The 14,828-nt window shown below is 41.9% G+C and overlaps 1 protein-coding gene and 1 non-coding gene across 2 annotated transcripts; both read left to right on the forward strand.

Moving 5' to 3' along the window:
- Window positions 1-1,763: 1,763 nt before the first annotated feature.
- Window positions 1,764-1,882, forward strand: LOC124173648. The gene has a single exon (XR_006868682.1). It is a non-coding gene; the product is annotated as a 5S ribosomal RNA (ribosomal RNA).
- Window positions 1,883-9,721: 7,839 nt separating this feature from the next.
- Window positions 9,722-12,418, forward strand: LOC124173611 (late histone H1-like). The gene has a single exon (XM_046553032.1). The coding sequence runs from the start codon at window positions 11,559-11,561 to the stop codon at window positions 12,345-12,347; it is 789 nt and encodes a 262-aa protein (XP_046408988.1). The 5' UTR covers window positions 9,722-11,558; the 3' UTR covers window positions 12,348-12,418.
- The last annotated feature ends 2,410 nt before the right edge of the window (window positions 12,419-14,828 follow it).

The following is a 14,828-nucleotide window of genomic DNA, read 5'->3' on the forward strand; positions in this document are numbered from 1 at the left end:
AATCAGATTATTCAGCGTCCTTAGTGGAAGATGTATTTGTATCCCTCATTCTCTAATTCATTGATGAAGACTGTTTCAGAAAAAACCAGTGCGACGTAATCCATTTCGTGCAGTCAGTTATAAACATTTCCCTCCATACCGTTTCAAAGTTTTATTCGTCCACAAATTTTATGTAACGCACTCTCTCTTCGTGCGAAGTACCGCCACGTGGAAAGAATCCGGGGGTGGGGAAATTCTTGGGTCAACGAAGACAACTTTCCTGGGAACCCGTGTGTGGGGTAGTTCCCACGCTTGGATCCGGGTGGTGGGGGACGGGTTCCCCCACCACGAACCTAAACGCAGCGAGTGGGGCAGGGGACGCCGGGAAGAAAAAAAGAAGTTCCAACGGGCGAATTTTTCAAAAGACGCAATGGCCTCCTTCGTTTGTTTCCCGTCGACGTAAAAAGTGAGTAAGTGTTTTCTATTCATGGCATCATTCAATACCTGCCGTATCGAAAGACTTGCAGGCGGGGATAATCACTCCAATGACAGCAACACATACTTTCATGGCATAGCACCATTAAAAATGTTGGAAAGGTAATCGACTGCCATTAATGGAAGTAGGGTTTTGCAAGGCTTCGAGATAACGTGTAATACTTGAAAAAAAGAAAAAACGCTCAATGTATACCGTTCCTTCGTCAACAGTACACTTTCATTACTTTCACGCAATAGTCATGTCGAGGAATTTATCAATCAATGATCGGTGTACACGTCCAATGAAGTGTTTCCATAGCGCAAGTGAAATTTTAGGGTTGGAAATATTTCCGTCGGGCATACGTTTCACGAAAGCAAATGCCAGTCGCCCGCCTGTATGGGAACATGAAGGGGACTCTTGTTCCCACGGTCGGAAATGGTGGTGGGGGAAGGTACGTCTCCCCGACCGAGAAGCGGCAGCGTGTGACGTAAGCAAGTGTCGGTAGGGGAGAACTTTGAATCGAGGTCGGCTCCCTGCCAACGGACAGTTTTTTTGAAGGGGCGCACTATCGTTCGTCATTCCTCCACGTAAATGTTACGAAATCGGTTCGCATCACAGGGGCAGTAATGCCACCTCATAATCGCAATTGGGAAAAAGAGTGAAGCGCGATAAGCGAGGAAGGATAATAATTTCCTATTCCGTAATATAACTCGGAGTAAAACCACGAATTCCTGTCTCCGTGGCAGTGTGTTGGCATTGGGAGATAGATAAATGACATAAAGAAAAATGTATGAATGTAGGGAAAAACATTTTTTGTTCCAAGAATGGTGAAAACGATTTTTTACACATTGCTTAACCAACAAAGAGCATAACACCGTCAAGTCCGGAAAATGTAGATGAAGAAATTGGAACGACAAGAATTATCTTTCTCAAATTAATTCCCTCGTTACGCATTACATAATCATCTTTTGCCAGAAAATTTCTTTGAAGAAGTAAATGCATCCCTTGCGTTACATCGATCATTAAACAGTCGAAACAACAACAGGCGACATTTACCAATGGATTAAAGCTGAAACGAATCGCCATTACACCAACAAGCACACCATTACGAAAGACATTTTTCATAAACACATTTTCAAAGATGGACCAAAAGATATAACGGAATTGAGAATTGCTTAAGCATAAAGGGACTGTTGTCTGGAAATGGTAACTATTCAACAGAAACAAAAGCAGATACAACCGCGAAGAAACCAGATCTTCCTTCGATTCTCAAGTCATGATAACTTTTTGAGGATTCGGTCATGTACTCGCCAACGGCCACACCACGTACAATTCACCGGTTCTCGTTCGATCACCGAAGTTAAACTACGTAGGGCCCGGATAGTACTTGGACGGGTGACCGCCTGGGAATACCGGGTGCTGTTGGCATTACTTTTATTCTTCAACTTGTTTAAAAAAAATATTTTCAATCACCTACCGCGAGCAATGCAGAGCAGGAATATGCCGCGAAAATTTCTTTTGAGAAAGAAATGTCACTATGTGAAATATTTTCTACATATTTTATTCGCGTGTTTCAAGAGTGACATTAATGTAGCGTTGGAGAGGAAAGGCTTTGGGAAAAATCCATTTTCAGTCATTACTGCAATCACTTCCTCGGAATTTATTCCCTAATGCGAGAGTTTCGTTGATTCCGATATGTGGTGAATGAGAGAAATAGGTTTGGGAATAATTTTAATTTGCATGCCACGCGACATTTTCCTTCGATCCTCGGTTATCACAGCGGGATTACATACTCTAAAGGCATGGAAATCGGCTTCCGCTTCCCGGTGTCCATTGGGAGATGGCGTGCAGAGGGTTTTTCATTGAATTATTAGAAATAGTTTAAACTACCCAAGTAATTAATAACGGTCATTTTCAGAAAAGATAAGGTTTGAAGATTGTTATCATACCATCGATGTTCAACGGTACATCTCCCTAACCATCCCACGGTACGTTTTCGCGAAAGCACGAAATTTCGATGCTCGATCAACAATACGCCATTACCTTGGCAACGAGGCAAGACGAGAATCAACAACACAGGCGTACGGGTAATGACAGCGCAGCACTCATTGACGTGGAATTAGTTACATTTCTTGGTTAAACGTGGCATTCTCGGATGGTATAATACATTGTATCGTATGCTGGACTCATCGCCTGCCGTTTCACGGAACCGTGTCTCGGGAGGTGGTGCGCCCTAGTGGCAGTTGCGGAACTATCGGCTAGGATTCTTGCATCACGCAAGAACCTCACGGAATTTGAGTAAAAATTGTAGGTATTAAAACGCAATGTGGAAGTGGTACTCGTCGCAAACACTGTGACAAGTGTTCCCTAATGTGCAAGTGAAGTCCCCGTGTCGATGTTGTCCCCGTGTTTGTGAAATGTATGGTAGAAGAAAGGCGGCGCAAAGTGAAGTGTTGGAAGGCGACAGAGGAAAAATTCGGAAAATAAATCCGTTATTGCGTGTGACTGAGAAAATGTGTTAACGCGAAGAAATTGGTAGTGCATACTTTCATGTGAATGTGGTAATTATGTCGTTGCATTGCAAATACAACCAATACATCATTTGTTTGTTCAGGCTGAAGTTGGCCGATGTGTAGGAGTTTGCTGATAAGAAAGGCAAACGATAGGGAAATGTGGGGCGTAATGCAGTGAATTCATACATTAATTCTTTCCATAAATTACTGATCATGTTATTAGTTAAAGGCTGGGCGTCGTTAGGGAAATATAATTTTCATGGTTAAATGTTGGAATGAGCTGTTATGTTGTCAACGCTTCGAGAGTACACAAACTGTGTCATTATGGAAATTAGTTTGTTTTATGCAATTAAACTGGTCAGGAATAAGTGGTTTACCTTTCTTAGCATTTGAAAAGGTATGTGATGGAAATCGATACCCAAGGAGAGATATCATGATAGGTGAAGTTTGCAATTTGAAAACAAGTCTTAATTGTCGGGGCATTATGCAGAATAACATTGCTATTTGATGTTCGGAAATTGTAAAACTTGACTGGAGTATGCGTTTTAGGAAGTGTATCAATGGAAGCGTTAGTCCATGGCGATAGTTTGGGAATAGAATGATGATTGGGGGAATGTTGATATGTGCAGTTGTGGCATCAGGGCTTGGAGATTACATAATATGTGATATAAATAAAATTGTAATGAGTCGTGCAATGAAACTCGTCAGGAATACGTGCATTAACTCTTCCTTCGTTTTAAAAGTGAACTGGTGTTAATCCGTGAAAGAACATAGTTTTGATAAGGGAACGGCAGACATTTGTGTGGCTGAGTAAATGAAATTCCAATTGTGATATTCAAAATTATTCATAAAAACCATAATTACCGAGGGATTCTGACGGGATGCGTTCTAAAACGTTAACAATAGTAAAACATACATTAGTGTCGAGTTTCGTAGCGTTAGAGTAATTAGTTTAAAAAATATTCCGGTTGAAGTGACTGAAATATTGCAGAGGCTAAATATTGAATAACAACATTATGTCCTATAGACAGTGAAAACCAGCGGATTCTGGTGGGACAAGTTTTAAAACAATAGGAGAGATAAGGCAATTGTCGGTGACGAGTGTCAGTGCGATTGAATCAATGGTTGAATTAATATGTTACAATGTGTGTATGACATAATGACATTAAATGTGTCATACTCAAAATTATTCATAAAAACCATAATTACCGAGGGATTTTGACGGGATGCGTTTTAAAACGTTAACAATAGTAAAACATACGTTAGTGTCGAGTTTCGTAGCGTTAGAGTAATTAGTTTAAAAAATATTCCAGTTGAAGTGACTGAAATATTGCACAGGCTAAATAATGAATAACAACATTATGTCCTATAAACAGTGAAAACCAGCGGATTTTGGTGGGACAAGTTTTAAAACAATAGGAGAAATAAGGCAATTGTCGGTGACGAGTGTCAGTGCGATTGAATCAATGGTTGAATTAATATGTTACAATGTGTGTATGACATAATGACATTAAATGTGTCATACTCAAAATTATTCATAAAAACCATAATTACCGAGGGATTTTGACGGGATGCGTTTTAAAACGTTAACAATAGTAAAACATACGTTAGTGTCGAGTTTCGTAGCGTTAGAATAATTAGTTAAAAAATATTCCGGTTGAAGTGACTGAAATATTGCAGAGGCTAAATATTGAAAAACAACATTATGTCCTATAGACAGTGAAAACCAGCGGATTTTGGTGGGACAAGTTTTAAAACAATAGGAGAGATAAGGCAATTGTCGGTGACGAGTGTCAGTGCGATTGAGTCAATGGTTTAATTAATATGTTACAATGTGTGAATGACAAAATGACATTAAATGTGTCACACTCAAAATTATTCATAAAAACCATAATTACCGAGGGATTTTGACGGGATGCGTTTTAAAACGTTAACAATAGTAAAACATACGTTAGTGTCGAGTTTCGTATCGTTAGAATAATTAGTTTTAAAAATATTCCAGTAGAAGTGCCTGAAAAATTGCAGAGGATAAATATTGAATAACAACATTATGTCCTATAAACAGTGAAAACCAGCGGATTTTGGTGGGACAAGTTTTAAAACAATAGAAGAAATAAGGCAATTGTTGGTGACGAGTGTCAGTGCGATTGAGTCAATGGTTTAATTGATATGTTACATTGTGTGTATGACAAAATGACATTAAATGTGTCACACTCAAAATTATTCATAAAAACCATAATTACCGAGGGATTTTGACGGGATGCATTTTAAAACGTTCACAATAGTAAAACATACGTTAGTGTCGAGTTTCGTAGCGTTAGAATAATTAGTTTAAAAAATATACCGGTTGAAGTGACTGAAATATTGCAGAGGCTAAATATTGAAAAACAACATTATGTCCTATAGACAGTGAAAACCAGCGGATTTTGGTGGGACAAGTTTTAAAACAATAGGAGAAATAAGGCAATTGTCGGTGACGAGTGTCAGTGCGATTGAATTAATGGTTGAATTAATATGTTACAATGTGTGTTTGACATAATGACATTAAATGTGTCATACTCAAAATTATTCATAAAAACCATAATTACCGAGGGATTTTGACGGGATGCGTTTTAAAACGTTAACAATAGTAAAACATACGTTAGTGTCGAGTTTCGTAGCGTTAGAGTAATTAGTTTAAAAAATATTCCGGTTGAAGTGACTGAAATATTGCAGAGGCTAAATATTGAAAAACAACATTATGTCCTATAGACAGTGAAAACCAGCGGATTTTGGTGGGACAAGTTTTAAAACAATAGGAGAGATAAGGCAATTGTCGGTGACGAGTGTCAGTGCGATTGAATGAATGGTTGAATTAATATGTTACAATGTGTGTATGACATAATGACATTAAATGTGTCATACTCAAAATTATTCATAAAAACCATAATTACCGAGGGATTTTGACGGGATGCGTTTTAAAACGTTAACAATAGTAAAACATACGTTAGTGTCGAGTTTCGTAGCGTTAGAGTAATTAGTTTAAAAAATATACCGGTTGAAGTGACTGAAATATTGCAGAGGCTAAATATTGAAAAACAACATTATGTCCTATAGACAGTGAAAACCAGCGGATTTTGGTGGGACAAGTTTTAAAACAATAGGAGAGATAAGGCAATTGTCGGTGACGTGTGTCAGTGCGATTGAATGAATGGTTGAATTAATATGTTACAATGTGTGTATGACATAATGACATTAAATGTGTCATACTCAAAATTATTCATAAAAACCATAATTACCGAGGGATTTTGACGTGATGCGTTTTAAAACGTTAACAATAGTAAAACATACGTTAGTGTCGAGTTTCGTAGCGTTAGAGTAATTAGTTTAAAAAATATTCCGGTTGAAGTGACTGAAATATTGCAGAGGCTAAATATTGAATAACAACATTATGTCCTATAAACAGTGAAAACCAGCGGATTTTGGTGGGACAAGTTTTAAAACAATAGGAGAGATAAGGCAATTGTTGGTGACGAGTGTCAGTGCGATTGAGTCAATGGTTTAATTAATATGTTACAATGTGTGTATGACAAAATGACATTAAATGTGTCACACTCAAAATTATTCATAAAAACCATAATTACCGAGGGATTTTGACGCGATGCGTTTTAAAACGTTAACAATAATAAAACATACGTTAGTGTCGAGTTTCGTAGCGTTAGAATAATTAGTTTGAAAAATATTCCGGTTGAAGTGACTGAAATATTGCAGAGGCTAAATATTGAAAAACAACATTATGTCCTATAGACAGTGAAAACCAGCGGATTTTGGTGGGACAAGTTTTAAAACAATAGGAGAGATAAGGCAATTGTCGGTGACGAGTGTCAGTGCGATTGAATGAATGGTTGAATTAATATGTTACAATGTGTGTATGACATAATGACATTAAATGTGTCATACTCAAAATTATTCATAAAAACCATAATTACCGAGGGATTTTGACGGGATGCGTTTTAAAACGTTAACAATAGTAAAACATACGTTAGTGTCGAGTTTCGTAGCGTTAGAGTAATTAGTTTAAAAAATATACCGGTTGAAGTGACTGAAATATTGCAGAGGCTAAATATTGAAAAACAACATTATGTCCTATAGACAGTGAAAACCAGCGGATTATGGTGGGACAAGTTTTAAAACAATAGGAGAAATAAGGCAATTGTCGGTGACGTGTGTCAGTGCGATTGAATGAATGGTTGAATTAATATGTTACAATGTGTGTATGACATAATGACATTAAATGTGTCATACTCAAAATTATTCATAAAAACCATAATTACCGAGGGATTTTGACGGGATGCGTTTTAAAACGTTAACAATAGTAAAACATACGTTAGTGTCGAGTTTCGTAGCGTTAGAGTAATTAGTTTAAAAAATATTCCGGTTGAAGTGACTGAAATATTGCAGAGGCTAAATATTGAATAACAACATTATGTCCTATAAACAGTGAAAACCAGCGGATTTTGGTGGGACAAGTTTTAAAACAATAGGAGAGATAAGGCAATTGTTGGTGACGAGTGTCAGTGCGATTGAGTCAATGGTTTAATTAATATGTTACAATGTGTGTATGACAAAATGACATTAAATGTGTCACACTCAAAATTATTCATAAAAACCATAATTACCGAGGGATTTTGACGGGATGCGTTTTAAAACGTTAACAATAATAAAACATACGTTAGTGTCGAGTTTCGTAGCGTTAGAATAATTAGTTTGAAAAATATTCCGGTTGAAGTGACTAAAATATTGCAGAGGCTAAATATTCAATAACAACGTTATGTCCTATAAACAGTGAAAACCAGCGGATTTTGGTGGGACAAGTTTTAAAACAATAGGAGAGATAAGGCAATTGTCGGTGACGAGTGTCAGTGCGATTGAATTAATGGTTGAATTAATATGTTACAATGTGTGTATGACAAAATGACATTAAATGTGTCATACTCAAAATTATTCATAAAAACCATAATTACCGAGGGATTTTGACGGGATGCGTTTTAAAACGTTAACAATAGTAAAACATACGTTAGTGTCGAGTTTCGTAGCGTTAGAGTAATTAGTTTAAAAAATATACCGGTTGAAGTGACTGAAATATTGCAGAGGCTAAATATTGAAAAACAACATTATGTCCTATAGACAGTGAAAACCAGCGGATTTTGGTGGGACAAGTTTTAAAACAATAGGAGAAATAAGGCAATTGTCGGTGACGAGTGTCAGTGCGATTGAATTAATGGTTGAATTAATATGTTACAATGTGTGTATGACAAAATGACATTAAATGTGTCATACTCAAAATTATTCATAAAAACCATAATTACCGAGGGATTTTGACGGGATGCGTTTTAAAACGTTAACAATAGTAAAACATACGTTAGTGTCGAGTTTCGTAGCGTTAGAGTAATTAGTTTAAAAAATATTCCGGTTGAAGTGACTGAAATATTGCAGAGGCTAAATATTGAAAAACAACATTATGTCCTATAGACAGTGAAAACCAGCGGATTTTGGTGGGACAAGTTTTAAAACAATAGGAGAAATAAGGCAATTGTCGGTGACGAGTGTCAGTGCGATTGAATGAATGGTTGAATTAATATGTTACAATGTGTGTATGACATAATGACATTAAATGTGTCATACTCAAAATTATTCATAAAAACCATAATTACCGAGGGATTTTGACGGGATGCGTTTTAAAACGTTAACAATAGTAAAACATACGTTAGTGTCGAGTTTCGTAGCGTTAGAGTAATTAGTTTAAAAAATATTCCGGTTGAAGTGACTGAAATATTGCAGAGGCTAAATATTGAATAACAACATTATGTCCTATAAACAGTGAAAACCAGCGGATTTTGGTGGGACAAGTTTTAAAACAATAGGAGAAATAAGGCAATTGTCGGTGACGAGTGTCAGTGCGATTGAATTAATGGTTTAATTAATATGTTACACTCCCTGGCTGTCGACATGAAATTCCTAGGGTCAAACTCAATATTATTTATAAAAACCATAATTACCGAGGGATTTTGATGGGAGACATTTTAAAACGTTCTTAAAGTGAAAACAGACATTATTGAGGAGTATCATAGTCTCTGAATGAATACTTTCAAAATACGCCATTTTTTGGGTTGAAAGTAAGCGAAGACTGAATTTTCAATATCAGCATTATGTCATATGAACAGTAAAAACCAGTGGATTTTGATGGGACCGGTTTTAAAACGACAAGAAAATTAAGACAAATATTCGTGACAAGTGTCAGTGCAACGGAGTAAATAGTTTTAAAAATGTGTTACAGTTGCTAATGAGTTAATCAAATTTCCATTTTCATACTCAAAATTATTTCTAAAAACCATAATTACCGTGGGATTTGGACGGGAGACGTTTCAAAACTTAGGTGTATTCAAAAAGAACATTATAGCGGAGTTCCGTAGCCACAGAATGAATACTTTGAAAAATATCCCATATTATGTGTCTGACAGCAAATGCTGATTTTTCAATATCAACGTTATGTCATATGAACAGTAAAAACCAGTGAATTTTGATGGGACCGGTTTTAAAACGACAAGGAAATTAAGGCAATTATTCGTGACTAGTGTCAGTGCGACTGATTCCATGGTTTAAGAAATATATTGTAATCCGTTGCTGACAAAAACAAATTTCCAATGCCATACTCCAAATTATTCATAAAAAGCAATAATTACAGAGGGATTTGGACGGGAGACGTTTTAGAACGTTAACATAAATTGAAACAAACATTATCGTGGACCTTCAGTGCGACGGAATTGAAAATTTCAACAATGTTCCATGCTCTGTGCCCGTCACATTGCAAAGTGTCCGTTTAAACTCAACAAGTGAGCGTGGAAACCACACTTCCGGTCGGATTTTCATGAGGCACGTTTTAAAACGTGCAGAAAAATGACAATTAATTATTTGGAGACAAAGTTCGACAGAATAATAGCTACGTTAATGCCACATACGTGGCTACTGCGACAGCGCACGATGTATTCGTCGTAGGCGTGTGACATTTCGTCATAACATGCAGATTGTCACTTCATGCATTGCAATAGGGATATGTGAAGTTCGAAAGGAATAACTCCGAAGTCGTACTCGCTCTTTTCCTTCGTAATTCCGCAATCAGACAGTGAAATGCATCGGAAATATTGACAAACGAAGTAAGTCAAAGGAAAATTGATTTGCCAAAAGAGGTAATTGTAAGAATGCCGAAACAACAAATACCACGTTTCAGGAAATAGCAAAGTTAGGTTTAAAACTTGGACGTTACCGTAGAGAGTGGAATTAATCCACAGAACAATGTACGAAAAACTAACAAAGGGAAAGTTATCGATCGGCGATGTGAAGAGTACATCTTTTCCCTTGCACGTCCGCATTCACGAATACACGTTCCTGCGGGAAAGACACATCATTTCCAATCCCGAAGTGGCGTGTGGTAATTTAAGTAATACGTGTAACGCGCTACGTCGTCACAATGTTGTAGGGAACGGTAATTCATTTTCACAAAAGTCATTCAAAATCAGCCTTCTCACACACAGAAAATCGCAGTCATCAATTTCCAGAATCGCACGCTAGACCAGAAATATCCTGCGACTCGAGTATGGAAAAGCCAGCCTCACTCGACAATCCCTCCCGTCGAGGCGTAATTTTTTTTTCACCAACCTTTCGCAATCCCTGCCCAGGAATCAAATTCACCACATTCCCCCCCAGAATAGGCACAGAAAGCGCACGGAGTGAAACGAACGGGGCGAACCGAAAACCGTAGGAGCGTCAAACGGAGTCATTCCATTTCCTTCGAATATCACGACTCGCGGCGCAATCGGAATACTCTCGCGACATTCAGCCCCCGCCGGAAAGGGGAAACGATAATCGAGTGCCGCCGTTTGTGGAATAACGGCACGAGAACAAAAATTATGGACATTCGTCCGCTTCTCCCGGGGATCGCGGGTTCGCGGCAGCGCGAACGATCGCAGTCGCACGCGGAAAGAGTGATTTCGGCGTCGCGAAAAGGCGAGATCGAGGGAAACAGTCGCGTTTCGGCGACGCCGAAGTGGCGTCTCGATCGTCGATCGAAATCGCCGCAAACTCGGATCGAAAAGTGCAACAGACGAATGCACAACCGCGGATCGAGTCGTCGCGACACGACGCCGATCCGTCCGACAGGCACATCTTCCGACCATCGTTCTCCGTCCGCGGGGCGCCGTCCAGACCGGCGCCGGCGTGCCGGCACACGCAGGAAGGTTCAGAGAAACGGCGAGGCAGGTCGCCGATCGACCACGCGAACCCGCGACGCCACGGCGACACTTTAATTATCGGGTCGGAAGGCGCGCCGGTGACATGCCGTATTTCGCTCGGGCGCCGCGGCGCCCGCGACGTTCCGGTCGCCGACGGCGGGCCGCCCGCGCGCGGCCGGGACTGTCGCCTCGCGCGTCGAGATCGGACGCCGACGTCGGAGCCGCCGGCGCCGTCCGAAACGATAAAGTGCGAGACGAAGTCGAGTACAAAGATTCGAAGGAGAACGCCGACGACAAGTTCGACAGCGGCGAACGCGCTCCGAAATGGTACGATATCTCGAAGGTGGGAAACGCGAAAATTTCATCGCTTCATACCTCTCGTCCGAGACCATGGCAGACGCTACCGCAGCAGCCGCAGCAGCGCCCCCGGCGGCCCAGCCGTCCGGCACCGCAGCCGTCAAGCCCCTGCCCGCCGCCTCCGCAGCATCCAAGAAGGCCAGCAAGGGCGCCGCCTCCAAGAAGGCCCGCGCAAAGCCCTCGCATCCACCGACCTCCGAGATGGTCAACAACGCCGTCAAGAGCCTCAAGGAACGCGGCGGCTCCTCCCTCCAGGCCATCAAGAAGTACATCGCCGCCTCCTACAAGGTCGACGCCGAGAAGCTCTCCCCCTTCATCAAGAAGTACCTCAAGTCCGCCGTCACCTCCGGCACACTCGTGCAGACCAAGGGCAAGGGAGCGTCGGGGTCCTTCAAGCTGAGCTCCACCACGCTGAAGGACAAGGCTGCACCCGCTGCAGCCAAGGCGAAGAAGACCGCAGCCAAGAAGACCGCCGCGGCCAAGAAGCCGAAGCCCGCGAAGAAGGAGAAGGCTGCCACCAAGCGGTCCGCGCCCAAGGAGCGCTCCAAGTCCGCGCCTCCTGCGAAGAAGGCAAAGAAAGCAGACAAGCCCAAGAAGAAGCCCGCAGCAGCCAAGCCAGCGGCGAAGGCAGCAAAGTCCCCATCGAAGGCAAAGAAGGCGCCCACCAAGCCCAAGGCGCCCAAGCCCAAGAAGACGCCCACCAAGCCCAAGCCCGCGGCAGCAAAGAAGGCCGCCGCCGCCCCCAAGAAGAAGTGAGCGACCGAACCTCGCAGGTTCACCGAACTTCGATGTACGCGAAGTTCAATTTAGGCCCTCTTAAGGGCCATCAAGTCATACAGATGACTATTTTCCATGCTTAAAACAAAATTCCAAACTCCTTCACCTTACCCAATAAAGTTTCAAACCTTACCCATTGAAGGAAATGAGTAGATGGACAATATTCCTTCTACAAAACCGCTAATTTTACGTCAAATTAATGCACCTTCCATTGAAGGTTGTCAGATAATTTTTTGGCAGTAAAAATTTACCTATGAACCTAAGTTTCGAAAGAGACGTCTGCTGCAGCAGAAAGCCTGATTGCTCAAAAGAATGAAGTATTTGCGTTTCACATATTTGCAACCAAGACGGTCGATTGTTGAAAACAATGAAATCTTGGCGAATGTCATTGTTGCATTAGTATTTTCCGTGACAAAACTGCTGGCGGAAAACAATCGTCGCGCATGGCAACATCTCCTGACGACATTTTTTGAGTTCGAGAGATGCCTACATTGTCGTAACTCGATAAACGATTGAGTGTACTCCTGACTTTGTTATTCTGAAAGAACTTCGAAATTTCCGTTACTTATGAAATTTAAATTGCCATTCTGTAAAGATAACATTTTCCGTCAGGAAACTGCCAGGATGCCAAGCACTCCATCTGCAAAAAAACATCTTTTCATAAGTTATATTCATACCTTCCAGTATTTTTCTATACTATTTTTCATTAGTTAATTATAATTATCATTAATTACAACTTTATTATTTTTTCATTCTCTTTCAGCTTTTCTTTATGAAATATTATTTCATTCTCGTCGATGAAAGCAATGGGAAACAATCGTCTGTATGACGTCTAGTCCTGAAAAGGACTTTTGTTTTTGTGCCGACAAGAAGTCGACAGCGACGACGATCTAAGCGCGCTCTCCGCGGATACGGCGTGCCAGCTGGATGTCCTTTGGCATGATGGTGACGCGCTTGGCGTGGATGGCGCACAGGTTGGTGTCCTCGAAAAGACCCACGAGGTAGGCCTCGGACGCCTCCTGCAAAGCCATGACGGCGGAGCTCTGGAAGCGGAGGTCGGTCTTGAAGTCCTGGGCGATCTCACGGACCAGGCGCTGGAAGGGCAGCTTGCGGATCAGAAGCTCGGTGCTCTTCTGGTATCTCCTGATCTCTCGGAGGGCCACGGTACCCGGGCGATACCTGTGGGGCTTCTTCACTCCACCGGTGGCCGGCGCGCTCTTGCGAGCGGCCTTGGTGGCCAGCTGCTTCCTGGGGGCTTTGCCTCCGGTCGACTTACGGGCTGTCTGCTTGGTACGTGCCATTTTCCTGTCGGGAAAGTAACTGAAGCGGACCGCAAGTGAGGATGTGCCCGTTCTCTCTTGGAACGGGTTTCAGCTTTCCGCCCTTCGGGCTCTCAGCCGTTGCTGCTGGTTTGTACGCGGCTTGCCGCGCTGGTGATTAATTTCTTTGGAAAATTAATCTCTCGTAGGGGGCTGGTGTTCGGCCAGGTTCGTTGCCGAAATTGGCCGCCTGTAGGTGTCCCACCATTGTGGGACGTCGTTTGATAAGCTTTTTATAATTGGGACTGTGCTGTGGGCTGCTTTCTCGTAGAACTTGAGTGCCTCTTCTCTCATCCTTGAAGTCAGGGTTTGCTCCACAGCAATCTCGTGCAGGTAGTCGTTTCCTAAACGGGGCGGGATCTTCAGGATGGTTCTTAATATTTTGCGGATGCGAATTTCTAGTTGGAGTTTGTCTCTCTTTGTTATGGAGCCGGACCATATGGGTGAGGCGTAGAGTAGGCGGGGTATGAATATTGCCCTATATATTCTGAGGCGGTCTTTTAGGTAGATGTCCTCCGAAATCAGTAGGGTTCTGAGTGTGATTTGTGCTGCGCGTATCTTCTGCAGGATGTTTGCGACGTGGCGGTGGTATCTGAGCTTTTCCTCGAGCTCGACACCTAGGTATGAGGCGTGTGTCTTCCACGGGATAGTTTGTTTCAGGAGGCGTAGCTCGGGGACTTTGGCAGGCCGTTTTCTTCCGCGAAATAGGACTGTTTGAGTTTTTGTCGCGTTTAGTGCAGTGCGCCACTTGTTGCACCAATTTTCAGCCGTTTTGAGTGCAGTCTGGAGACGTTTAGCAGCGCCTGTCATGGAATATGATTTGCTTAGGATGGCGGTGTCGTCAGCGTATAAGCTGACGGTGGTGTTCCATCCATGATCTCGGGGGAAGTCGGATGTGTAGACGGAGTACAGATGTGGGGCCAGGACGGAGCCCTGTGGGACACCAGCTCCTATTGTGCGTTCAGATGATGGCTCTCCTCTCCAGGAGACTCTGAAGGATCGGGATTCCAGAAAGCTGCGAAGGAGTTGTTGCTGCCATTCAGGGAAGCCGAGGTTTTGAAGCTTCCAAATGAGTCCTTTGTGCCAAACCTTGTCAAACGCTTTTGACACATCTAAAAATGCTGCCGCACACACCTGTTTG

This window comes from Ischnura elegans, unplaced genomic scaffold (assembly GCF_921293095.1).
Source record: "Ischnura elegans unplaced genomic scaffold, ioIscEleg1.1, whole genome shotgun sequence".
NCBI lineage: Eukaryota > Metazoa > Arthropoda > Insecta > Odonata > Coenagrionidae > Ischnura > Ischnura elegans.